The sequence below is a fragment of the Peromyscus eremicus genome, chromosome 4 (assembly GCF_949786415.1).
Source record: "Peromyscus eremicus chromosome 4, PerEre_H2_v1, whole genome shotgun sequence".
In the NCBI taxonomy this organism is placed as follows: domain Eukaryota; kingdom Metazoa; phylum Chordata; class Mammalia; order Rodentia; family Cricetidae; genus Peromyscus; species Peromyscus eremicus.
Window position 1 is genome coordinate 15,291,822 of NC_081419.1, and position 26,253 is coordinate 15,318,074.

The 26,253-nt window shown below is 56.2% G+C and overlaps 1 protein-coding gene across 1 annotated transcript in view; it reads left to right on the forward strand.

Annotated features, from left to right (window-relative positions):
- Nucleotides 1-24,699, forward strand: part of Kcnt1 (potassium sodium-activated channel subfamily T member 1) — a 45,416-nt gene extending 20,717 nt beyond the window's left edge. Inside the window, exons 12-32 of the mRNA XM_059260322.1 lie at nucleotides 3,406-3,570; nucleotides 3,862-3,998; nucleotides 5,502-5,565; nucleotides 5,660-5,768; nucleotides 6,287-6,395; nucleotides 6,605-6,754; nucleotides 7,140-7,378; nucleotides 8,652-8,901; nucleotides 10,521-10,626; nucleotides 11,851-12,023; nucleotides 12,328-12,399; nucleotides 12,529-12,663; nucleotides 13,241-13,352; nucleotides 16,464-16,565; nucleotides 16,860-16,943; nucleotides 17,067-17,192; nucleotides 17,517-17,537; nucleotides 18,345-18,675; nucleotides 20,191-20,253; nucleotides 23,549-23,636; nucleotides 23,762-24,699. Of these exons, the coding sequence (XP_059116305.1) occupies nucleotides 3,406-3,570; nucleotides 3,862-3,998; nucleotides 5,502-5,565; nucleotides 5,660-5,768; nucleotides 6,287-6,395; nucleotides 6,605-6,754; nucleotides 7,140-7,378; nucleotides 8,652-8,901; nucleotides 10,521-10,626; nucleotides 11,851-12,023; nucleotides 12,328-12,399; nucleotides 12,529-12,663; nucleotides 13,241-13,352; nucleotides 16,464-16,565; nucleotides 16,860-16,943; nucleotides 17,067-17,192; nucleotides 17,517-17,537; nucleotides 18,345-18,675; nucleotides 20,191-20,253; nucleotides 23,549-23,636; nucleotides 23,762-23,882 (2,757 nt within the window). The 3' untranslated portion in view covers nucleotides 23,883-24,699. The remainder of the gene's footprint in view (nucleotides 1-3,405; nucleotides 3,571-3,861; nucleotides 3,999-5,501; nucleotides 5,566-5,659; nucleotides 5,769-6,286; nucleotides 6,396-6,604; nucleotides 6,755-7,139; nucleotides 7,379-8,651; nucleotides 8,902-10,520; nucleotides 10,627-11,850; nucleotides 12,024-12,327; nucleotides 12,400-12,528; nucleotides 12,664-13,240; nucleotides 13,353-16,463; nucleotides 16,566-16,859; nucleotides 16,944-17,066; nucleotides 17,193-17,516; nucleotides 17,538-18,344; nucleotides 18,676-20,190; nucleotides 20,254-23,548; nucleotides 23,637-23,761) is intronic.
- Nucleotides 24,700-26,253: the final 1,554 nt, after the last annotated feature.

Genomic DNA, 26,253 nt, shown 5'->3' on the forward strand with positions numbered 1-26,253 from the left:
TCTTTCTTTCTTTCTTTCTCTTTCTTTTTTTCTTCCTTCCTTCCTTCCTTCCTTCCTTCCTTCCTTTTTTTTTGTTAAGTGAGGTTTTGAAACAGCATCTCTCTAAGTAGTCCTGGAGCTTGCTATGTAAACCAGGCTGGCCTCAAACTCACAGAGATCCTCCTGCCTCTGCCTCAGGAATGTTGGGATGAAAGGCATGCGCCACCACACCTTGCTCAGAAACCTCACACTTTTGTTGTTTGGTTTGGTTTTATGCAGGGTGCAAAGCCCTTGTTAAGTTTCCTCAGGTCCTGTTGTAGTTCTGTCCTGTATAAACACTGCATTTCTGCTTCTGAGCTCTGCTCGTGCCGATGTGTGGAGTGTATCTCTAGCAAGCTATGCTGGTCACTGGTCAGCTTCCACGGACTGTCCCTGAAGTGTGACAGTCCACACTTCCTCTCCAATCCTTAAGCCTCTGAGCTCTCCTTCTGATGGCCCTCTGACAACCTGCATAGACCTTCCTTTTCATCCCAGTTTGCGGAGAGCATTTTTTAATGATTTATTTATTTATTCCATGTGCACTCGTATTTTAACCAAATCTATGTCTGTGTAAGGATGTCAGATCCCCTAGAACTGGAATTACAGACATTCGTGAGCTGCCATGTGGGTGCTGGGAATTGAACCCTGGTCCTCTGGAAGAGCAGCCAGTGCTCTCAACCACTGAGCCATCTCTCCAGTCCATAGATTTTTCTTTTCTTTTCTTTTTTTTTCTTTCTTTTTTTTTTTTTTTTTTTTTGGTTTTTTGAGACAGGGTTTCTCTGTATAAGTCCTGGCTGTCCTAGAATTCACTTTGTAGACCAGGATGGCCTCGAACTCACTGAGATCTACCTGCCTCTGCCTCCCAAGTGCTGGGATTAAAGGTGTGTGCCACCACCACCCGGCCCATAGAATTTTTTAATTAAATACTTAATCAGTCCAATTGAATGTTTTCTCCTTAAATTGTTAGGGTCATAAGTTTTATATATACAGCTTTTTTTGACGCATTTAAAATGTATACAATTGTCTACTATTAACCAGCCTTGAATTCCTGAAACACGGCCTATGACATTTCATAGTGTCATGCTGGCATCTGTTGAATTTTGTCGGGTTCTGTTAGCTAACCTTGTGTCTGAGCCTGGACTGTGCTTCCCTTCATGTGTCATCACACCCAAGACGGCTCTGCTTTGGCCCCTCTATGCTCAGAGTCCCTGGGCTGGAGTGTGCGGGTGTCTCTGGAACTGCTGAAAAGTGGCCACACACTGTGGACTTAGGAACAGCACCTGTCCTCCACAGTTATGAAGGTCGTAGTTCCAAAATCTGGTGTCAGTGACCTGGTTCTCAGAGGACTCTAAAGGCATGGAGTTAGCCCTGCCTCAGCTACCGGCCCTCGGTGTCTCTTGGCTTATAGATGAATCATTCCAAACTGTCTGCCCTGCACATGGCCTTTCCTCTGTGGCTCGCCTTCCCCACCACCCCCACCCCCGTCTCCTTTCTTCTTACCGGCACCCATGGCAACTTCTCCAGTGTGGGCTTTGATGGTACGATACCCAAGATTTAACTGTCACCGCTCCTGGTGGTCATCCTGATCAAGATCACGTCAGGTTCCCCACCTAAAGGCTACACCCTGATCTCTACAAAAGCCCCCTTTTATTTTTCCAAATGAAGTCACATTCCTAGGTTCCAGGAGCACGTATCTTTTGGGAGCCCCCTTCTCCCGCTATAGGTCCTGTTCTCACTACGCTGCCCCATCCCCATCCTCTCTACAAAGCATCAGAATTCCGTCCTGCCTTCTCATCTTGTAGCCCACCAGCTCTTCAGTGATTCATCCACGATACCCTGACCCAGCAGAAGTTGAAGACAGTGCCAAAGATGGGTCCATGGACAGGCAACCCCAATCCAGCCATGCGGCTCTCAGCCTCCATTTTCTATCTGGACTCTCTCTGGATAACCCAGTCCCTTTGCCAAGTGAGGATGAGCCCCTGCCCCTGCCCAGTAACCCCAGGGTCACTATGAAACGGAGTAGAACTGGAACTCTTCTTTGCCTTCTCGGAGGCTCTGAGACCCTGAGGCTCACTCTCCTCCATGGGGGCCTAGGGTTGAGTGTTTAAGACTCAGTGTCCAAACATTTAGATAACAGGTGTTCTGGAGACCAGGTCAGAACAAAGCTGTGGTGGGGCTAGTACTTTGGGAGCACTGGGAGTACCTGGGGCCCATTGTCTGGTAGTTCCCAGGGTTGTGGTGGCCTCCTGAGCACATCCTCCACCTTATGCCCATCTCCATATGACCTTGTGGCCCTTGTTCCACCTACAAGGACCCCATGGGGATTGGATTTAGGGGTCACCATAATCCAAGATGACCTCAGGTCAACAAATTACAGCCACAACTCCCCCGCTTTCCAAATCAGCTCCCATCTTGAGACTCTGAGCAGTCGTACATTTAGAAATCACTGTTAATCCTTCATTAGCTCTCTTACCCCCTCACCATAGCCTGCAAGACAGGCACTATTCTTATACTTTCCAAGTGAAGAAACAGGCCTGAGAGAGGTTGGAAGCAAGCCTGGGTCGTCCAGCAGCAGTGTCCTACCATGGACCACCTGCAGGGGGCCCCTGTGTTCCCCAACCCCAGGGTCTTAAAGAACCAGGCCACAGGTCTCCTGGTGAGGACCCATGGAAGTGGGATAAAGACCGTGAGAGTGGACACAGCAGTCAGGGCCTACAGCCACAGTCCACTCAGAAATGGGCTAAAGCCATGTGTGGTGCTGATGCTCAAGATGGAACAGGCAGAGGACATCTGACCTCAGAGCCACATGCCCTGTGAGGCCTTGGGCAGAGCAGCTCACATGACCCAGGCAGATGTGAACCACCAGGCAGTCCTCAGAACTCTTCCCACCCAGTCCGAGAGGACCCCACTGACAAGGACTGAACACATGGCTTCCACATCAGGAACCTGATGCCTGATCTGGTCACTGTTGCTAGAGAGAAATCCCTAACTTCAATGCTGAGGATTTCCTAATACTGTCAGGAAAGCTGATAGGCGGGGCCAAGACTCATGTCGGTCCAGATGTCCAGAGTACAGGCTCTGGCACCCACTGCTGCTCAGGTAGCTTCTGAGGCCACGAGCTGGACTTCCCATGACCTGGGTCACACACCACAGTTTCTGACACGGCTTTACACATGCCATCTCCGGGTCCTGCTCTGGTCTCTGCTAAGGTTACTGTCCCCATCACTCCCGCATCCGGCCAGCCAAGCAGGCCGGCTCTTCCTCTCTGTCCTCATCAGCTGGCATTTCCACCCTGGACAGCCCCCCCCCCATTCCACTGCTGCTCCACAGCCTGCCCCACCCTTTGTCCCCCACTGGATGCCTGTGCCCATTGCTCCCTCTCCACAGTTTGAAGAGCTTGTCTACCTCTGGATGGAGAGACAGAAGTCAGGGGGTAACTACAGCCGCCACCGAGCACAGACAGAAAAGCATGTGGTCCTGTGCGTGAGCTCCCTCAAGATTGACCTCCTCATGGATTTCCTGAATGAGTTCTATGCCCACCCCCGGCTCCAGGTAAGGCTATGGGGCACCCCTGGGGAGTCTCAGATTTCTTCCGGGCTCCCAGAGCAGTCACCTCCCCGCAACCCCCATCTCCCACCCCCGCTGTACAAGACTGCCACATGCTTGGGCAAGGTTCCTGAGCATTCCAGACCCTGGTTGTCATATCCGGTGTGTGTGTTGGGGGGTGGGCGGGCGGTCTGTGGTGGTCCCATAAGGCCCGGGGAATGACACCATCCAGGAAACAATTCAGGCTGGGGGGACAGGACCCTGCTCAGAGGCACTGACACAGAGCCTGACCAGCAGGACTACTACGTGGTCATCCTGTGTCCCTCCGAAATGGATGTCCAGGTGCGCAGGGTACTGCAGATTCCCCTGTGGTCCCAGCGAGTCATCTACCTCCAGGGCTCTGCCCTCAAGGACCAGGACCTCATGCGAGCCAAGTGAGTGCCAGCCAGGACAGCACAGCCAGACCTGGGCCTGAGGCCACGGGGAGTCCCCACGTAGAGGTAGGGCCATGACAGGCTAGCTTGGCACAGGGCCTGAGGCAGGCGGGGTTCCCAGGTGGAGGCAGGGCCAGGGTGGGTGAAATGGTCAGGGTTGAGGCCCAGGTGAGTGGGACCCTAGCTCCATCCCGACACGCTAGCCCGCTAGACAGCCTAACAGACATGCCTGGCCCAGCCCAGCCATGCCCTCCTCTGCTGTGGGTCTTGCCTTGGGGTGACTTTCCCTCTCTTGCTCTGAGTCTGGGGATTTTCTCTGTCAGGTTTCAGGGAGCTTAAAATAGACTGGGGGTGGAAAAAACCGGCTGCTGAGAGTCAATGGCGAAGACACAGGGCTGAGGGTGGCTCTTGATGTGAAGACAAGTTGACAGAGTGACTCGAGGTGACAGGGGTGTGCTGTTAACGTGTAACTGGAATGTGCTACTGCACCATCTGGAATTCTTCCCCCAAAGCCTCTCCTGCCACATTTCCATTCCGGGAGGCTCCTGTACCCTTGGTTGTATGGTACAGATGATGCAGGACCAAGGGCAAACGGGACAACGGCCCAGGTCCCTCATCCGGAACCCTGAGCTGGGGCTCCCATGGATGCAATCTTTTGGGGGCTCCTGCCCAATTCACATGAGACTGTACTTGCCTGTGTCCAGCTCTGGGCTGGCAGACAGGAAAAAGGAAGTGGCTGCCAGGCAGGGAGGCACCCACAGCTTTTGTGGAGCAGGCATGAGGCTTTACTGTCCTGCTTGTGAGGTGAAAGTTTCTCTCAGCAGGGCTGAGCTGTTTCTGCAGCCAGTCTCCTGGGAACCTGGAAGGAGCTAGAAATGACCACCCAAGTCCAGGCTGCTGAGTGGTCAGGCAGAAGGGGGGACAGGCTCTATGGTCCAACACAGGGTGGATGGGAGCCCAGGAGACCAGCCCCAGATGCTCGACAGTGCCCATGTAAGGTCTACTTCCCCAGAACCTAGGTCATCAGCACCAGTGAGACAAGGTCTCAAGAGGACCCACTCCTTCCGATCCTAAGCCTCTGACAGCAGCAAGCAGAGCCCAGAGTGTGGATGGATGTGGCAGAGTGTGGCTCAGAGTCCCCTCTCAGGCACCATCATGTCACAGCTTGGAAACCCTGAATAGTCCCCACTGGTCCATTGGTATCTCCAGGGCAGTCTTGGCTCATGAGCCTTGTTAAGCATCTGAGCTTGGACTCTGCTGTGGGTGTCCAGGCATCCTGACCTGCCCAGAATGTTCCAGGAGAATCTGGGGAGGCTGGGAAGCCTGGGATGCACTGCAGGATTTGATGCTGGGCCATGCTGCTGGGCCGGGCCTGACTACCGTAGCAAGGCCCTCTGCTGGGCCATCCTCCCTCACTTCACACACCCGGCCCCTCCCGACGTGACCTCCTCCTGGGGAGGCCCGCTGGGTCTGCAGCCTCGCTCAGCAGCTGGTGCTCCGCAGGATGGACAACGGCGAGGCCTGCTTTATCCTCAGCAGCAGGAATGAGGTGGACCGTACTGCTGCGGTGAGTTCCGGCACACTCCCCCCCCCCCCCAGCCTGCACTGCCTGCCTACTGTTAGCAGGAGGCCCCCCAACACCAACCACACCTCCCCCGCAGGATCACCAGACCATCCTTCGAGCCTGGGCTGTGAAGGACTTTGCCCCCAACTGTCCCCTCTACGTCCAGATTCTCAAGCCTGAAAACAAGTTCCACGTCAAATTTGCTGGTGTGTTTGGGGCCCTGTGATATCATGGGTGTGCAGGCTGCAAGGGAGCGGAGGGTGGGGGTGAAGTACTCCTCTCATAGGCTCAAGGAGGGTTCGCCCTTGGGATAACATGCCCTCCGGATCTCTGCATCAGAGAATGGGGAGCTACCACGGTGTAGCCTTGGCAGATGATCTGGCCTCCGCCTGGGGCCGAGGTCAGCGGGAGCGGGAGCTAGAGGTGGTGTGGGAGCAAGAGCACTGTCTGATCAGAACCTCTATGGACAGGACCCATGATGGGCACCTGGGGACAGGTAAGGGCCACCTGGGTAGAGCTGAGGTGACCCCAGAAATGCAGGTGCCCCTTTGGGACTCCAAGTGCAGCTCACAGAGGTGCTGAACCCCTAAGGAGTTGGCTGTTCAGGCTGGGCTTCCAGGGGCACCAAGCAGGCGTGTCTTCACACGTTCAGAAAGACCTGGGTGCTGCGGGGAGGGACCAGAGACAGCAGGGGTGGCGGGCCCTGACCCTGCAGTCCCCACAGACCACGTGGTATGCGAGGAGGAGTGCAAGTACGCCATGCTGGCCCTGAACTGCATCTGCCCGGCCACCTCCACCCTCATCACCCTGCTGGTGCACACATCCCGTGGCCAGTGAGTGCCCTGTGCCAGACCGACTACCACGCCCTGGCCGTCCCGATCAACCCCACAAGGCAGGGCGGGCTCCCTGGAGGAGGAGGGCATGTAGTGGGCAGAGGTCTGGCACAGGAAGGGGTCCAGGGTGATGCAGGGTGCATTTAACCAATTGGGTAGGAGGGGCAGCCCTGGCTGAAGGTGACGGCCCCCTTACCCTCCTCTGGTAGGGAAGGACAGGAGTCTCCAGAGCAGTGGCAGCGCATGTATGGGCGCTGCTCGGGCAACGAAGTGTACCACATTCGCATGGGTGACAGCAAGTTCTTCCGGGAGTATGAGGGCAAGAGCTTCACCTACGCAGCCTTCCACGCACACAAGAAGTACGTGGGACTCAGGGGTTGGAGCGTGCTGTTCCCACCACCCCTGGGCTGCTCATCCTCCCCACCCAGGACCAGGTCAGCATGGGTGGGGCCCTGGGGCAGGAGGTTGCAGAGTCTCAGCCAAGGACAGCGTAGCCGGGCTCTGCCCACCTGGCGAGGATGGGCAAGTCAGGACATCCCAGAACAAGGCTTCATGTAAGAACCTGCCACATAGCCATTGCCCTCCTACGGCTGGCCTAGGGTCCTCAAGTCCCCAGCGCCTGAGGGGAGGGCTTGTCCGAAAGGTCCCAGTGGGGTCCCTGGAAGGAGAATTAGTGGCTCAGGAGGGCAGCCTGAGCCACAGGGTGCCAAGAGTGGCCCCGAGCTCCAGGCCATGTCTGCTCAGGTATGGTGTGTGCCTCATTGGGCTGAAGCGTGAGGAGAACAAGAGCATCCTGCTGAACCCGGGGCCACGGCACATCCTGGCGGCCTCCGACACCTGCTTCTATATCAACATCACCAAGGAGGAGAACTCAGCCTTCATCTTCAAGCAGGAGGAGAAGCAGAAGAGGCGAGGTCTTGCAGGGCAGGCGCTGTACGAGGGACCATCCCGGCTGCCAGTGCACAGCATCATTGCCTCTATGGGTGAGCAGCCGAGGAGGCGGGAGGTGGATGTGTGGTTTCCAAGGGTGTGTTCCACACCCCACCTGCCACTGGCCAGGAGATCCCGGAGACTCAGCTCTTCCTAGGACAGTGTGAGCCTCTCTGGGCCTCCAGTTGTGGATCTGTCCAATTGGGGTTCCCCCCTCACCTGCCAGGGTTTTAGTGAGCATCAGTTACCTGGGTAACTGAGAGCCTGTGGGGTCCTGTGGTAGGTATACTACTAACCAGAGGCCCGTGTAGTTCTCTCAGCCCAGGGCATCCCTTGAATAGATGAAGGCCCTAGCATCCACCAGGTGTAGATTGTCTGAAGTTAGCAACAGCTTAGCTTCAGGGCTCTTCCCAGGGACTGCAGTCTTCCCAGAACTGGTTCAGGTGACCTCCTGATCAGGGCTGGTCCAAGACTCAGAAGGTGGTCCCTGTTGCATGTGTCATCCCCTATCAGCCCTCCAGGGGACAGTGGGGAACAGGAACAGGTCATTGAGTCCTCTCAGGCCACAGACCCACAGGTTATCCAGGGCAATAACCTGGTGTGGTGCTAGGCCCAAGCTATGACTCAAAAAACAAGTTAACACTAATAAGCACCCACTGTATGCCCAGCCTAAGTGGTCTCTAGGGACCCTGTGCTTTGACTCTGTAGTACACGTTCTCAGCCAAGTGTGACATGTGCCAGCAGCTGCCAGACTCTGTTATCCTGCGATAACAGCTTACCCTGGTGGTCACGTCTGAGAAAGAGCTCGGGGTCGGGGTTGCTGCTGCCCGGCCCAACCTCCATCCATTGCTTGATATTTGCGCACCCCCATGCCTGAGACAGAGTGACTCAGGAAGCCCTCCCACCACCCCTCAGTTCTGGCCCACGGAGGCTAGGAGCTGCATCCGTGAACTAGCCACCGACACAACCTAGCAGCCCTGGGCTGAGGTGGGGGCAACAGAGACCAGCAGGTGCACAATGGCCTCGCAGCTCTCATGTTACTGTGTGGCCACCCTCCCTAGCCCTGTCCTTAAAGCGGATCAACCAGTTTCCCATGAGCCCCAAGGGCCCCCACCCTCAGGAGGTCAGAATCAGCCACAGCAACCAGTTTGGATGGGGCCCTGGATGGGGGCCCGTGGGGTCTACTCAACATCACCACCACTCAGGGGTCCCCCTTGTCCGGAAGTGGAAACTGACTCGGGGATGTGCTGAAATTCCGAAGGCCGCACAGCTGGCCTAGAGACGGGGTGGAAAGGGCTGCTGGTCAGGGTCCACCCCTCTGTCCAGGGACAGTGGCCATGGACCTGCAGAACACGGATTGCCGGCCCTCCCAGGGTGGGAGTGGTGGCGGCGGCGGCGGCGGCGGCAGCGGCAAGCTGGCTCTGCCCACGGAGAATGGCTCTGGCAGTCGGCGCCCCAGCATCGCCCCCGTTCTGGAGGTGGCAGACGGCTCAGCCCTGTTGCCCTGCGACCTGCTGAGTGACCAGTCAGAGGATGAGGTGACGCCCTCGGAGGACGAGGGGCTCTCTGTGGTTGAGTGAGTGCTGAATGGAGCTCCGCGCTCAGGGGGAGGGGAAGGTCCCCAGTGCTGGGGACAGGGGCAATCCCCGCTTCACAAATGGGGTCCTCTGGGTGGGGCCCCAACACACAGGGAATCAGAGCAGAGGTCCTTTACTTCACCCCAAGCCTAGTCCTGGGAAGCACTTGAGAGCATGCTGGCAGGGGTGTACTAGGCTGGTACCCTCCCCTTGACCTTGGCTGGAGTCAGAGATAAGGAGACTCACAGACCCACACAGTGGCATGTAGAAGCAGGGTGGGTGGTGGGGCAGCAGAGCCCCATACCTGCTCAGCCACTGAGTTGTCTGCCCTGGGTTACTCCATGAATCGGTATAGAGCCAGGCAGTGACCCATAGACATTCCTGAGCTAACGTCATAGGTGGATCAGCTTCTCTTGGTACTGTGGGGTATGGCCCACCTCATTTCAGGTGGATATTCTTGGTGCAGGGTCTGTAGAAGTCACCAGCAGGTGATTTGGCAAGACCTTGTCCAGAACCAGAGACTACAAGCCTACCTCAAGTGGCCATCCTGGCTGGGGTCTGAGGCCAAATCTTCCTGGTTGAGACCAAGAGGGACATTAGTAAATCCTCAACAGTTTAGCTACCTTGACCTCAGTCAGGGCATCCTCCTGTTGGGAGCTGCTCTAAGGTTGAGGGGTCAGTGGTGGAGCTCCCAGATCCTGCAGACAGAAAGTACATGGGTCCCTGTGGCCGTGTCCTTAAGGCACATGGAAACAGAGCTAGAGGGTTGTGACCAGGGCCCAGTGTCAGAGTACGGCATGGTGTGTAGTGGGCACTGTGGGGCTGGGGGAGGGGAGGCAGCCTTCTGAGAGGCTAGTCTGGAAGCACAGGTTGGAGGTCCTGTCTTGACCTGCGGTGCCTTGAACATCACTCAGGAGACTGGTGATTTCGGCCCTGGTGTTCTCAGCTTCCAGGTCCCAGGGTGGGGAGAGAGAGAAAATATGAGTGAGTGTGTGTGTGTGTGTGTGTGTGTGTGAGAGAGAGAGAGAGAGAGAGAGAGAGAGAGAGAGAGACGTGTATGTACATGTGTGGAAGTGGCTGGGTATTGCTTGTGTGTGCGCACATGTACATGTGTACAAGTGCACACCCGTGTGTATGTGTACGTGTGCATGCATCTGTTCCTGTGTTTTCTTCAGTGTGTATGTGTCTAAATGTATGCACTGAGTATATTGTGTGTGGAATTTTCCTCCAGGGACAAAAGGGGTCCCATGGAGTACGAGCTGCCCTCCTGTCCCCCACCTGAGTAGCTGAGGGCTGATCGTTGGGAAGCTTCCTCATGGGCAGTGACACTCCCAGTCCTCCTTGGGTCCTGCAGAGGGGAGTAGGAACAAGTGGCCCCTTTGCACCCCACCTCAGCCTGAGCCACTCTAGGACTTTGGTGTACCTGTCCCAGCCCTAGCCTGGGAAGCAGGGACAGATCCCTGAGGTCTCAGCTCATGTGGCTGCCCCAGGCAGATATGGGGATCTGGAGTTGGGAGAAGTACCAGGTGACTCCATGAATATTCTAGGTGAAGGGTAGCTTTGAAGTGGCCAGGCCACCATGCCATGGTGCCATGCTGTGGTCCCTGTCTTCATCCAGGTATGTGAAGGGCTACCCCCCCAACTCGCCCTACATTGGCAGCTCCCCGACCTTATGCCACCTCCTGCCTGTGAAAGCTCCCTTCTGCTGCCTGAGGCTGGACAAGGTAAGGCTGAGTCTCCGCAGCTGCACCTGGACTCCGCTGTGGCCACCGCTGTCCCGCTTTGGTGGCTATGTATTTTGGTGGTGCCGCAAAATTGAGCAGGAGCAGAGCCCTCCCTACCTCACCCCGCCCGCTGCTCTCTGCCCCCCTGCTCTGATCTCACAGCAGCCTTTTCTGAACAGACTGAAAGCAGATTAGGACCACTGAGCCCGAGCCCCCCAACACCTTGGGTGTTTCCAGATGAGGAGGACTAGTTCTCTCCTCGTATAACCTGTCACCAGAGTCAGGCAGAGCCAGGGTCTCCTGTCAGGGGGAACCCAAGGCTCCAAAGGCCTTGTCACTCTTTAAGCCAGCACATGCCTGTCACTCCCCCTTTCTGCCTTCCTAGGGATCCCTTGTTGACCTTTGAAGAGTGTGATCCAGTGGTTAGTGTGACTAAACTCAATCCATGATAGAACCAACCCATGCATCTGGGCTGAGCACGCAGAGGCCACATCTCTGGCCATGCTGTCCCGCTGTGAAAGAGAATGTTTCCATGTTCAGTCACTGCAGATAAGGGCAGGATAGCTTCTAACCTGACCCACCCTGAATCAGCTTTCATACTTCTAGATTCTTCCAATAGTTCTCATTAGCATGTTGCCAAGAGAAAAGCATCCTTGGCACTCACGTGGTGGAGGCATATGGCCTCTTGTTTTACTCAGGACCCATACTCTGTTCCACATTGTTTGGGGATCTGAACCCTTTGATGCTCGGCAGCCTCTCACACTTCCTCACTGTGCATGGCCAGCTACGGACTGGGACCAGGCACCTCCATCTGAGGTCTGACTCAATTTAGGGAAAGGGGCTTTAGGAAACAGGATCAGATGCTGCTCGTGGCCTTGATTCTGGGCTCTGTGGTAGGCAGAGCCAGGCAATGCACTGTGTGAACACGTATCATGCACACACGCGCGTGCACGCGGACACACACACACACACACACACACAGGTGTGTGTGCACATGACTTGGCCCTCTGTATTTCTGGAGCTAAATGCTGCATTGGCTGGCTTCCACCGAGCTTTGTGAGCCACTGACTTCCGTGGTGGCCGGCAGGATGAGCCCTGGTGGCTGGTGGCCCCCTATCTCCCCAGGGCTCCCACGGGCTACACGTTGCACGTCCCTGCGGCTGTTGGCCCAGCAGCTTCTCCCACAGCCAGGGTGGTGCCCAGCCTGGTCCCCCACGTCCCCAGGGCTGCAAACACAACAGCTACGAAGATGCCAAGGCCTACGGGTTCAAGAACAAGCTGATCATCGTCTCCGCTGAGACAGCCGGCAACGGGCTCTACAACTTCATCGTGCCTCTGCGCGCCTACTACCGGTCCCGCCGGGAGCTCAACCCCATCGTGCTGCTGCTTGACAACAAGTGAGACAGTGTGCAGTCCCCGTGATGCCTCGCTTCCCGTGTCAGCCGCCTTCCATGCTGGCAGGACCGCAGGGATTCCCAAAACAACAGCTCCTTTCATCCAGGGACTCCAGAAGCATGGCAGCCAGAGCCCAAGGTCCAGCCTTGGCTGTAAAAGTCCAGGACCTCAGTTTCCCCTGAGCTGAATGAGCGGCGGGCCATTCGGTCTTAAATCCCCTTCAGTCCCATGTTTTTGGGGCCCCCAGAGTGTGGGGAGGATAAACCATATAGCGGGTGACACCTCCAGGCCCTGCTGTCCCCACAGGCCTGACCACCACTTCCTGGAGGCCATCTGCTGCTTCCCCATGGTCTACTACATGGAGGGCTCTGTGGACAAGTAAGATGAGAACAGCCATGGCCAGAGTGCCTGCTGTCCCTCCACCATCCTCCCCCCGAGGGGGAGAGAGAGGGGGGTTGAGAGGGTCTTAGTGGGGGGTCCTATGGCCGTACCCCTTGCCCCGTGCAGTCTGGACAGCCTGTTGCAGTGCGGCATCATCTATGCTGACAACCTGGTGGTGGTGGACAAGGAGAGCACCATGAGTGCTGAAGAGGACTACATGGCAGATGCCAAGACCATTGTCAATGTGCAGACCATGTTTCGGTGAGCACCTGACCCACAGGAGCCAGGCTTCGTGGTGAGCCAGACTCCACAGAAATGGATATGGAGCCACTGTGAGAACCCGTAGCCCCAACCAAAGGACCCGCCCGAGCCCACAGACCTGACCATGGGACCCAACACAGACCCCACAGCCCTAACCGTGGGACCTACAACACACCCCACAGCCATGACCATAGGACCCACCATGGACCCCAGAGCTATGACCATAGGACCCATCAGAGTTCACAGACCTCCCCATAAGACCCACAAGAGACCACACTTCTATGACTACAAGACCCAACACAGATCCCACAGGCCTGACCACAAGATCTACCAGAGACCAGCACCCACAGCTGTAACAATGAGACCCACAAGTGGCCACCCAATCATGACCACAGGACCCACCATAGACAGACTCCACAGCACAGACTCCCACAGCCATAAAGCCCACCACAGACCCTCAGCCCCGGGACCCCCTCAGACCCTCAGCCCTGGGACCCCCTCAGACCCTCAGCCCTGGGACCCCCTCAGACCCTCAACCCTGACTGGAGGAGAACTCCTCTGATCATCCTTCCCCCAGGCTCTTCCCCAGCCTCAGCATCACCACAGAGCTCACCCACCCTTCCAACATGCGGTTCATGCAGTTCCGTGCCAAGGACAGCTACTCGCTGGCTCTTTCCAAACTGGAAAAGGTGAGTGGACCTTTCCTGGTGGGCCATCCTTTGCCAAAAGGCCCAAAGAGACCAAGGGCAAGGGGAGGGAGCAAGGCTGTGGGAGCATGGGCGTATCCTGTAGGAGCTAAGGAGATAGGCTCAGCTGATGCAAGGCTCTCCTTATGGGGCTACTTCTCTGAGCTCCTTCACGTCAGTCGTGATCCTCTCTGGGATCAGCCAGAACTGGTAACAGATACCTACAACCCACCAAGTACCAGATACCGCCTCCATCCCAGACACTGAGGATCAGAGAGTGGGAAAAACCTCTTGCACTTCTGACCTTGGAGTTCCATGGGAGGTGTCAGCTCCATGGAGGGTATCATCAGCTGGGCCAGATGTGGAACCCAGGGACACAGGGACTCAGTAAGGCATTAGAGACACACTAAGGACCCAGGAACCCACTAGGAATATGGGGAACTACTATATGGGGACAGGTCACTGTCTGTGTTACTCTGATGTATGGTGGCTGTGACCCTCCCTGCCATCCACACAAGGGATGGCGAGACACTGGGGTAAGGGCAGGGGAAGCCGTGTGTTAAGATAAGGACAGCAGAGGCCAAGTGTGGATGAGGAAGCCACAGCTGCCAACGCTTGCTGTTCTGTGTGAGTCCCAAGTTCAGCCTGAGCCAGTGGCCTTGTGGAGAGCTGCCGGAGGCCCACGTGGCTGACTGTCTGGGCCAAGCCTCACTCCAGACATCAGGCAGAACAGACAAGCTTTGGGGTTTCTTACTGCACATGAGCTCAATGCTGACCTGAAGCTAGGTCAAAGGGGAAGTGGCCCATGGGAGCCTGGGGTCTGGCTGAGCCAGAGAAGCATGAGGGAGCCAGGTGGGCAGAGCCCCGGACAACAGTGTGGCTCCTGCTGTCCAGCCTACTCACGTCTCTGGACTCTGTCCTGCCCAGCATCTGGGTCCACACTGGGAAGGGTCAAAAGTGCTAGGATCATGTGAGTGGGCACATCTCACGGGGGTCCTCACAGTGTGACTGAGAGTAGATCAGGCTGGCATCCAGGCATGGAGTCATCGTGGAGCCTGTGTCCCTATACACACTCACACCTGGAGCCAAACCCGCTCCTCACGGGCAGCCTGTAAGTGGGTGAAGGCAGCGTACGCAGACAGTAACTGGCTCACTCGCACAGCCAGGCCCTCTATGGCCAGTGTCAGCAGTGGCGGGTGGGGCTTTCATCCACGCCCTGTAGCATGGACCCGGTGGCTGGCCCCTCTCTGCATCCTGGACTTGCGAGCTGTTGTCCATCTCAAGGCCGTGAATGGTCCTGGGCCCATCACGTGGCTTTGTGACAGCAGGGATGACAAGGACACGCTGAAGGAGTCTGGACACCGTGGTAGTGAATTCGTGGATGCTGAGGGGTTGGGATCCACATTGGACAATGTCCGGGGCCCTGAGCAGACAAGATAAGGAAGAAGAAGAGGCAGGCTGCTGGTGCCACGGCGTCCTGGGGATGGTAGAATCCCATCACACCCGCAGAAGAGAAATGCGCACTCCCTGTCTGAAATAGAAGGGAACGTTCTGGAAAGACACTAACACTTGAAACCCTCCCTTTCCTCCCAATCTCTTGTGTGGTCACTTCCTGTTGAGTGCTGTTCTTAGGAGAGCCAGTGGAATGCTTGAGTTACCACCGTGGCTCATCTTCACAAGGTGCACGCCATCGTGGGAAGGCAGGGGCCATGACTGCAGAATTGTCACGTGGCACAACCGTGGTTTGTAGCTCAGACATACGTGGTTCTTCACGGGCCAGTAAAGCCCGCACATCCTAGCCCCATCGTTTCTCTCTCTGACCCGTCACTTTCCACGACACTTGCCCTCTTCTGTTACTGGATTGCGGAAGGACAAAATGAGAGGCACGTTCGCCACTTGTCCTGTGTGCTTCCTTCTGTCACCGGGAAGATGTGACCGAGAGGGTTCACTGATGGAAAGGCCAACCTGTAACTACTGCTGTTCCCGATGGCCTCTGAGACTATGTGCCCTGAAGCAAACTCCTTATGCTGTGGGAAGTGTCCTCAGATGCCAGTGCGGGCTGATTTGGGTCTGCACTCACCTGAGCTCCCTTGTGGATGCTTCCTGGAAGAGTAGCCTGGAAGAAAGCTTGCCTTCTTTCCCAAGCCTATGGATAGCCCCTTCCAGGCACAGGGACTTGGCAGACGGGACCATGCTAAGGAACTTGAGATGGGAAGCGGTTCTCCATGCCCACGTTGGCCCCACATAATTGTAAGAGGACATGACAGGGAGTGCATCAGAGACAGGAAGAGGCTCCACTGCTGGCTTTGAGGATAAAGGAAGAAGCCACAGGCCATGGACTCTGGGCATCCCCAGGAGCTGGGTAAGGTGGGGAAAGGGTCCTGCAGAGCCTCCCAAGGGCTCAAGGCCCAGCTGGCCCTGACTTCAGCCACTGGAAGCCCACGTTAGACTTCCGACCTCAGAGCCTTGAAATGAAGTTCTGAGCCACTAAGTCTGTGGCAATGTGTCCCAAAAAAACTCATACTGTGGATCATCAGCTCCAGTGCCTGGAACTTTGTGGACCTTGTGAAGAGCAGTAACACGCACAGCATACCCCTCCTGCTGACATGCTCCACTGCCCCTGACATCACAAAATGTGATTCAAGATCAAATTGTTAAGAGTATTGAGAATCTCATGCTAGGGGTGTGGCTCAGCACAGCATGCCTGCCCAGTGTGTGCAAGGCCCTGGATTCCAAATATAGGAGGTATCTCATGGGTCTTGTAGTCCACTTTCTTCACAGAGCTCTAAACTCTCCCTAGGCTCTGGGCCTGAGTGTGTCTGGGGAGATGCAGCTGGATGGTCAAGCCTGCTGGCCAGAAGTCTGTTGGTGTATGCACAGACACACATCCATGTACACATACCATGCACATACTACACATATGCACATGCATACATACCGTGCACACATGCTCATACCACACAGGCATACAAAATGCATGCATGCACATACCACACATACATACACATACCACACGTGGACACACTCTATGTACATATCTTTACTCTGATGGCCATCCACAATTCTACGGCCACCTGCAGTTCTGTGCGCCATCTGAGGACCCCTTTCTTGCAGCGAGAACGGGAAAATGGCTCCAACCTGGCCTTCATGTTCCGCCTCCCATTTGCTGCTGGCCGAGTGTTTAGCATCAGCATGTTGGATACGCTTCTCTACCAGGTCAGCTGGGATGTGGAGGGAAGTAGGCAGGGTCCCGTGATCCTTGGACCAGAGCCCACAGTTGCTCTCTGTCTAAGATCTGGTCCCACTGCTCTGGACAGCCCTCTCCAGGTCCTCCGAGACTTGTTCCCACTGGAGCAGCAGGTCCCACTGTCCTCAGGGGTCCCCTGGTACCACTCTAGGGGTTTGGGGTCCTGGTCCTTTTTAGACTTCATGTGCTGGGCTGGCAGGCAGGTGGCTCCTGGGTGTGCTGAGGCTGGAGCATCTGCCTTACGTGGCCCTGCTGCCCCACAGTCCTTCGTGAAGGACTACATGATCACCATCACCAGGCTGCTGTTGGGCCTTGACACGACACCAGGCTCCGGTTACCTCTGTGCCGTAAGTGCAGGCGGGCATACAGTGCCGGATGACGCGGGCCCGGCACCGTCCTTGGGACACTGCTCCTGGGCTCTGGGCGCTGCCTACAGCCCTTCTCAGTGTGGGATTTCCCTCTCACTGCAGATGAAGGTAACTGAGGCCGACCTGTGGATCCGTACTTATGGCCGCCTCTTCCAGAAACTCTGCTCCTCCAGTGCAGAGATCCCCATCGGCATCTACAGGACCGAGTGCCACGTCTTCTCCTCTGAGGTACTGTGTAATTCTTACAGTCCAGCTCTGGGGACCTGTGTGTGACTGTTTGCCACCTAGGCAGGTTCAGTGTCCAAAACACGTGCCTCCAGTGAGGGCAACTGCCACTCTGGGAAGAATGGTGACCTTGGGAAGGTATCCCAGACCTCCAGGGGGACTGGGTGGGGTGTCAGGGGAGGTCTGGTGCAGCTAGTCTACCTGTGTGGGCAGCATGCCCCCCTACCATCCTGCCCCCTGCATGCTCTGTATGGACTTTGAGAAGATGCACAGGGGTAGAGGCAAACCCACCCACAGGTCCCACATGGTCCTTGGTTTCCTTTACAGCCCCATGACCTCAGAGCCCAGGTGAGCACTCCCGGACCCCATGTGGAGTTTCCGCTTCCCCTGTGCCTCATGGATTCTTCCTTACCTTGATCAGGCCCCTGAGAAACAGGCAGGAAAGGAAAATGTATTAGCCACTGGGCTGTTTGGGGTGGGGGTGGGGAGCTCTCAGTAATTACCATCCTCCTATACGATGGGGAAATTGAGGCGGGGGAAATCACATGGGATTACCCACATCAAGTGTACCCCTCACCCCAGCCCAGCTGCATGCACCATCAACAGGTTCCACCGCAGCCTTCAGAGCAGCAGGTACCCCTATGGGCTGGTCTGACCCCCACACCCTCATTATCCCTCCCAGTCTCTCTAAGGTACTACCTAATGGGGTCCCCACATTTTCCCCAGCACCTCACATGCCCACTCAGTCATGCACAGCCTACCACACCCTGTCTGTTTGCACTGACTCCCAAGGATGTGTTTGACGGGGATCCCTGTACCACCTGCATATGGGGAAACTGTGGTATAGATAGGGGCCCCTATGCAGGGCAAAGCCAGGATATGCCAGGCCAGAGGGACCAGCCAGACCCATAGATGTGATGATGGCCTGGATAGACTAGGGATCTTCTTCCCTGGGGACAGGCTGGCTCCATCCTGGATCAGACATTGAGCAAGGCCAGGAGGCCAGGCAGATTAGGGTACAGGTGGGAACACAGGACCCCACAGTCTTTCTGGCCTGGAGAAGGCTGGTGTTCACACTGTGGGTCCAGAGCCCATCTCCTCCCTGGTACCTGAAGGCACAAGGGGCCTCAGCCCATAGCCCTCCTGCCTGCCCAGTCCCAGATCTCGGTGAACATGGAGGACTGCGAGGACACTCGGGAGGCCAAGGGGTCCTGGGGCACACGGGCTGCCTCTGGCAGTGGCAGCACCCATGGCCGCCACGGGGGCAGTGCTGACCCAGCAGAGCACCCACTCCTGCGCCGCAAGAGCCTGCAGTGGGCCCGCAAGCTGAGTCGGAAGAGCAGCAAGCAGGCGGGCAAGGCGCCTGCAGCCACAGAGTGGATCACCCAGCAGCGGCTCAGCCTCTACCGACGCTCAGAACGCCAGGAGCTCTCAGAGCTGGTCAAGAACCGGATGAAACACCTGGGGCTGCCCACCACTGGCTATGGTAAGGGCAGGCGACGAGGCGGGGCAGGTTGGGCCATAGCAGAGCAGTTGATGGGCACCTCCCATCTGCCTGACCCCTTCAGCAGGCATGGCTCCAGCTCTACCTGGTCACTTGGGCCTGCCCAGTGAAGGGCAGAGGAGTGTCTGCACCCACCCAGGATGGAGAGGGTGCAGAGTGACCCACACCGGCTCACTTCTACCACTCTGGAGCCTCAGTTTCCCCACCAGAAAGTAAGGGACTGGACCCAGAAAAGGAATAGAGTGGCGAGCCAAGCCAGCTCCCCAAAAGCTCATGGCCTTCATTAGGTATACAAGTCCAGTCTCCCCGTTTCATGAGAGACTTGAAAGGCAAGGAGTTGGTGGGTCCCTGGCCAGGGATAGGGCAGGGGATAGTCAGTAGGAGCAGGAAAGACCCACATATTCCTCTGTCCATCCCACTGTCCTCCCCAAGGCAGTCATCACATTTCTGTTACTTTAGAGTTCCTAGGCAAACAACATGCAGAACAGAATTCTGTAACCCCTTCTCTCTGTACCACTTTTGGGTAACCACACAGGGGATGTGCCAACCCTTTGCCACCTTGGCTGGGCTAGACAGTGACCAGGAGAGAATGGAGGGACTTATGTGTCCACAGTGGGTTCTCAGACCTTCTATCTTCCTCCTCGGTTTGTTCTGGCTGAGGGCCATGGGAGCCCCCAGATGATGGTATCCACCCTGGCCCCAGGGATAACCCCAAAGTCACATACATCTATGTGACTTTGACCAGGCTGCCTCTGCTGATGAGGTCAAAGGGGGCCCAAGATCTCTATTTTGGCCTGTGCCTCCCTGGACTCTTTTAGTGTCTTAATACTCAGTCATTGCCGAGGCCCACCCAGCATTGTGATGGGGCCCTAGAGATTCCTCCAAGTAGAGGGAGCTGCCCAGGGGTCACTGGGGCTGAGCCATGTGCTGGCCATGTATATTGGGCATTCTGGGCATAGTCACAAGGCGGGGCTAGACTTTCCTAAGGGGTAGGCCTGGGGAAGACAGACCAGGGTTTTGAGAACAACATGACCACCCCAGAGCCTTTCCCAGCTATGTGTACACAGTGTGGAGTGTCCCTTCAATGCCCTAGATCTAGTGACCTCATCAGTACCCAGCCTAGGTAACCCATTGTTCCGGGGAACTGGCCACCGAGGCTCAGGAGATTGTAGCATTCATGAGCTATGGCAAGGACTAGGAGATACAAAGTCCAGCCCATGTGGCCAAGCTCAGCACTGGCACCTGCCCTGTGTGCCTCTTAGCCTCGGCAGACCCCCCTACATGCCAGTGCTTGGCAGAGAAGGACCAGATTCCCTTTGGCAATTGACTTGCTTCTGAGGTGGCTGGTGCTGGCCACCACAGTCCCAGTGTGGACGGTGTCTGCGTGTAGCTGGCCACTGCCTTGCATTCTGCTGTGCCAGCGTGCCCACCCCGCCATTGCTTGCTGACCTGTCTCTCTCTCTCTTTCTGTCTGTGCCTCTCTTATGTGTTCCATAGAGGACGTAGCAAATTTAACAGCCAGTGATGTGATGAATCGGGTAAACCTGGGATATTTGCAAGGTAATTCTGCTCCAGTGGCTACTGGCCACCACACAGGGGATGTGCCAACCCTTTGCCACCTTGGCTGGGCTAGACAGTGACCAGGAGAGAATGGAGGGACTTGTGTGTCCACAGTGGGTTCTCAGACCTTCTATCTTCCTCCTCGGTTTGTTCTGGCTGAGGGCCATGGGAGCCCCCAGATGATGGTATCCACCCTGGCCCCAGGGATAACCCCAAATACTTTACCCAGCTCTGTTGTTAGGATGTGCCGTGTCATCTAGCTTTGCCCTGACTAGGCAGCAGGCCATTTCAGCAACAGCTGGCCTCTCTGGCTAGTCCCACAAGATGCCCAAAGTCCCTGGGTGTCTTAGTGAGCCTCCTGCCAGACGTGAGGATAGAAACTGGCATTGCACTCTGTGCCAAGGCATAGGCAGGCTTGAACTACCCAAGCCAGGTAGACTTGGGCTTCAGGAGAAGACTCTTTCTGTCTGCTTGAGACAGAGCTGATCTGCTCACTTCTCATCTGCATGCTTCAATGCTGCTGAGCACCTCCTCCAAGGAGCTATCCCACACCGGAGGCCGGTCAGAGCCCAGAGCAAAGGCTAAGCCACCCGCCTTCGGTGCCTCCCCTCCAAACAGGTTTTCTGGGAGCTTTAGGGGTGTCTGGGCCCAAGTAGATGTCAGTTTAGCTGGGTCCTTATTTGCGAGGATGGCTGTGGGCAGCCACAGAAGTGAAGTGTTGGCATCTCCGGGGCTGTGGTTTTCCTCCTCCTACCACCCTGCCAGCATTCATGGAAACCGGGCCCTCTGCTGGCCACTTGGGATTCTGAGCTGGGCCTGGTGACCTCCATGAACCATGCACACCCTGCACCCAGCTACATCTGCTTCCTGTGTGGCTCCCAGGCAAAGGCGGGCAGGCAAGGGCTTGGGGAGCTCCTGCAGGATCACAGGACGCTCTTGAGTGTTCACTGAGCATCACCTGTGTGCTCACTGGGGAAAATGTGCTGGAACTTGGCAACAGGGACTCACAGTACCCTACGCGCGGCATGGTGTGGTGTCAGGATGTGAGGCCAGAGTGTCACAACCTGCTCATCCAGGACAACATCCAGTGTGGGATTGTGCCCGGGAGCTCAGTGTGTATAGGAGGCAGGAGAAAGAGCACAGCCCTGAAGTGATTCTGGTTCTGAGATGAGCAAGCTGAGGCTCAGGTTAGAAAGCTCTGGCTACACAGGGAAATGGGTATAGATGCCCAGGGCTTGGGTCTGGGAGGTACTCAGCTGGGGCGGGGGGTGGGGGGCGGGGGGGGCCCCGGGGAGAGAAGGTGAGGGGAAGCAGAGCTGTTGCAGAGGCCTAACCTGTTGAGAGTTTCCATTCTAGAAGCGCATTCAAGCCAGGCCATGTCCCCGTCCCTACCTTCCCCTGCACCTGCTGTCTATCTATCTTTACCAGCACGTGGATGCTGAGTCTACCTCAGGGCTGTTGGCTTGCTCTCCCAGGCCAAGCAGTTGGATTCACAAGACTGACCACAGCCCCACGTTGGCATACCTGGGATTTGGCATGGCCCCCTCAGCTCAGCACCACAGAGGCACAAAGCCAGGCCTAGTCCTGCCCTCCCCACGCGCTTTGCAAGTCTCAGACATTCCCAGATCCACCCCTGGTTGGAGGAGAATGGTAGCCCAGGGCCCAGGCCTAAAGACAGAGGATCCAGTAGCTTCCTCTCACAGCCAGGGCTTCTGGCCCCCTGCGGGATGACTGGTGGCCCTGATAGACACGCATCAGTGGCTACGGCCTGGAGTGTTGTGAGCATGACTGAATGAATCCCCCTGCTCCTGTGCACACCCTGCTGTCCCTGCACTGCCTACCCCAGAGCTGCATGAGGGACTTGGTCCCAGGATAACACACCTCCCACTTGGCTCCCAGCATAAGCCACAACATGGGGGATCTTAACTGTAGGATTGGGAAGGAAGCAAAAACTGATGCTCATGGGACAGAACAGCACCCCATATATGGAGAGTGGCCACCAGGCTGTCCTACCCTGAGGAAGTAGACAGAGATGTTGGCTCCATTTGAACTACTCCAGGTACAGACTGTTTGAGGTATAGGCACCCCCACTTCACAAAAGCATTCTGTGCTGTATTCCCTCATCTTGGGACTGCAGCTATGAGAGCCAAGGCATGCCCTGCCCTAGCCCAGCTGGCTACTTGGCAGCTTCTGCAATTTCATAGAGGGGTCAGCTACACCTCGCAGGACAAAGGATAAAGAAAAATGGAAGGGGCCAGGCAGAAGAGGCCCTGTCCCAGGTCACCTTCATTTTGTATGTCCTTGGAGTCCAGAGGTACCTTTAAACACGAAGTGGGTAAACTGAGACCAGCAAGCTCAAGGCCATTGCCAGCACTGGATGTGGCCATGGTGCCCTGCTGGCCAAGCACAGAGATCAATGATGTAACTGGCTGCTTCTCCAGAACCACCCGCATTCCATGGTCACCCTGGGGCTGTCGCCTGGTCTCTGTCCCCAGAGGAGCAGCAGCAGCAGAGCCACAAACAGGAGGGAAGGGCCCCGTTCTCTGGTCAGTGAGACCAGAGTATAGGGAGCAGAGGTGGCCTGCCCAGTCCCAGGGATGGTGGCACCTGCCAAGCACTTCAGAAGGGTGATAGGAAGGCCTGAGCAGCTTCTGGAGGGCATGCAGGTATATAGGTGTGCAGACGGTGTGTGTATGTTAGCTGTTGTATAGCTGTGCATGTGGGTATTACGGGAATGTGGGTGTGTCATATGTGCAAGTGATCAGTAGTGTTTATGCGTACATACAGGTATATGTGCAGGTACATGTATATAGGGTATGCACAGGTGCTTGCAAGTGTGGAGATATATATAGGTATACATAGGTATGTATAAGTGTATACAGTTATATATGCAGGTGAAGGCATGCACAGTTATGCACAAGTGCACTCAGGTGTTGTGTGGGTATGTGTGCATGTGGGCATATGCACCTGCCCATACAGCTTTGTAGGAAGCAGGCATGTGCAGGTGTGCTCAGTGCCTCTGCTCAGTCAGCACCCACCCCCTCCATCGGTGAGATGTCATCTCAGGTTGGCTGTCAGCCAAGCAAGCTGCCTGGGAGAGTGGGAGCCAGTGCTCGGCCGTTCCTTTTGGCTGAGCCCTGCCCAGTGCAGGCAGGAGCTGAGGACAGGCGTCAGGGAGGATCAGTCAGTATATGGCCAGAGAGGCTAGATGGAGAACTAGCTCCCCTGGCTCCCCAGGGCCCAGCAGGGCTGTACTGGATAGAGTTGGGTGATGCTTGGGCTATGTCCTTTGCAGACGAGATGAACGACCATCACCAGAACACTCTTTCCTACGTACTCATCAATCCCCCACCAGACACGAGGCTGGAGCCCAACGACATTGTGTGAGTACAAAGTACTGGCCCTCCCAGCATCAGGCATAGGGCTCCGGGTCCCATAGTTGGCACAGGTCTGGTGTGGCTGGTTACCTGACTTGCCATTCCGGGGCCTTCCTTGCTATCTTCTGCAGGTACCTCATCCGCTCTGATCCCCTGGCCCACGTGGGCAGCAGCTCCCAGAGTCGGAAGAGCAGCTGCAGCAACAAGCTCTCATCCTGTAATCCTGCGACCCGGGATGAGACACAGCTCTGAGCAGCCAAGAAGCCCGTGCTGGGACCGATAGGCAGACACAGAAGAACACGGAGGGGGAATTGTCACACGCTGGCATGGCCCAAGCAGGCTGCACTACAACTATACAGTGGCTCTAAGATTTGCCCCCAGAAAGGACATCCTCTCAGTGGGGCCAGTCATGAGACCACTGGACCACCTGGAAGCTGGCAGGAGGCACTTTTTAACCTATTTTTACAAATATGTATGATTTGCATCTCTTTGCATAGCTGTACCACAACTCGTGACTTGGGTCTGGCCAAGTGTGAGGCTGGCAGCAGAGAAGTGACAGAGCAGGGACTGGACACTGCCCTGGGTTCCACTGTCTTACATGGCTTCCCTCAGTAATTTCTGAAGGGGTGCTGGGGTGTGTGGGAAAAGCAAAGACCTAGAACTGGGGAGTCGCCCTGCATGGAGGCCAGCTGTGTTCTCTAGCCATCCAACGCCTGTTCTGATCAGAGCTTCTGCATGGCTCTGAGACTACACCAGGGCCTGTGAGCTGCCTCTCCCCAGACCAGGCAAGGGGCCAACCAGTGAAGGCACCATGCCCTTTAAGAGGAGAACAGAGGAGGGGCTTGTCAGGAGGCCTCATCCTGAGCCTGAGCTCTGCAGCCCCTGCATGGAGTGGGGCAGGGGCCACCAGTGTATCCTCAAGGAGTCCTGCAGTCAGCTATGGCTATGGAGGGAGTCCTGCGGCCATGGCTATGGAGCCCTGTGACTGTGGCTATGGAGCCCTGCGGCTGTGGCTATGGAGGGAGTTCTGTGGCTGTGGCCATGGAGGGAGACCCGCGGCCGTGGCCTACGGAGGGAGGGAGTCCTGCAGCCGTGGCTACGGAGCGAGTCCTGCGGCCATGGCTACGGAGCGAGTCCTGCAGCTGTGGCTACGGAGCGAGTCCTGCGGCCGTGGCCTATGGAGCAAGTCCTGCGGCCATGGCTATGGAGCAAGTCCTGCGGCCGTGGCTACGGAGGTTGAATGATGTTTCCAGCTATCACACTTGAGTTTCCCCAGCCATGGCGTTTGGGGACACAGGACTGGTAAACGATGGGTCTCCATGGACCATTTCACACACTCAAAGCAAAGTCTTGTCTCTAAACACCTGATCTGAGAAGCACAATTAGCTCTGGGCTCTGGCCATGCCTCAAGGCTCCAGGGACTGCTCCAGGCAGCTGACTTCATTCTTGTTTGTGGTTTGTACGGTCAGAACTGGAACCTTCTACTAAAATGGTTATATCCTGCAGGCATGCATGGAACAAGGCAGCCCATCAAGGCTCCAGGACACTGGGTCTGGGAGACATTGGAGGCTCACCTGTTTTAGGGTTAGAATTGCCTCATGGATTTCCCTTTCCAGACTTCACAGACTAGCCCCCAACCTCTGGCATGGCCAGCATGGCCTTCTCAAAACAGTAATAAATCCTCTGTGGCTATGGGTGGCTGGGTCTGGACAGCTGCCCCAGGGGTGTGTGTGTGTGTGTGTGTGTGTGTGTGTGTGTGTGTGTGTGTGTGTGTGTGATTTCCAGAGGACCCCCTGGCAAGCTGACAATCAGCCTCCCCCTATGGTCCAGCATGCCCCCTAGGTAGAAACAGCTCACCTAAGGTCCCAAACTCCTAGAAATCCATCTTTACCCCACCCTGGGGAGGAAGGTGCTCTTGATATGACTATGTGAACCTCCCCTGTGTGCTTTTGGGTGTCCTGAAAGGCTGAGGTGAAGAGATTGACCAAAGAGCCAGGCTCTCCCAGTCAGAGCAGGTGGGCAGGCGGTAGGGCAAGGCAGTTGCTGTAACCTGCCTGATAAGGTGCCTAGGACCATGCCTCCCCTTCCTGTGGCCTGCCTGCAAACCCAGTCTTTCCACCTCCACTCTTTGCCTGTCTGGAACCCACTTGCTCAGAAAGTGTACATGAGCCCTGGTGAGGTGTTATGGAACAGAGTTAGCCGTAAGGACTCAGGGAAGAAGTTCTGGGGCCTAGGTAGAGAAGCAGGTGGTTTACCCTGGGCTAGGGTGGCCAGAACTCACTTAGGGTCTATCAGTGGCCATCACTCTGTAGCAGGAGGGCTCTGAGCCTGCACCCACATTCCATCTCCCTGCTCAGCCACCCACCTGGCTGCTGAACCCAGAGAAACAGGAGAGACATGCTGGTCTTCATCTAGACGGGGCTACAGCCTTCAAGCCCATGCTGGAAGAGCTGCCACCTCTGGGGAGCCCTGGGGAAAGCTACCTGACCCATATTTGGGTTGGGGTATTTACTCTCTTGTGCATCTGCAGCATGGAAACACATTTTCAGTCTCTCAGTGTGTGTATGTTGAGGGGGTGGGTCCCCCACAGGTATAGGCAGATACTTCAGCCCAGCCTTTTGCT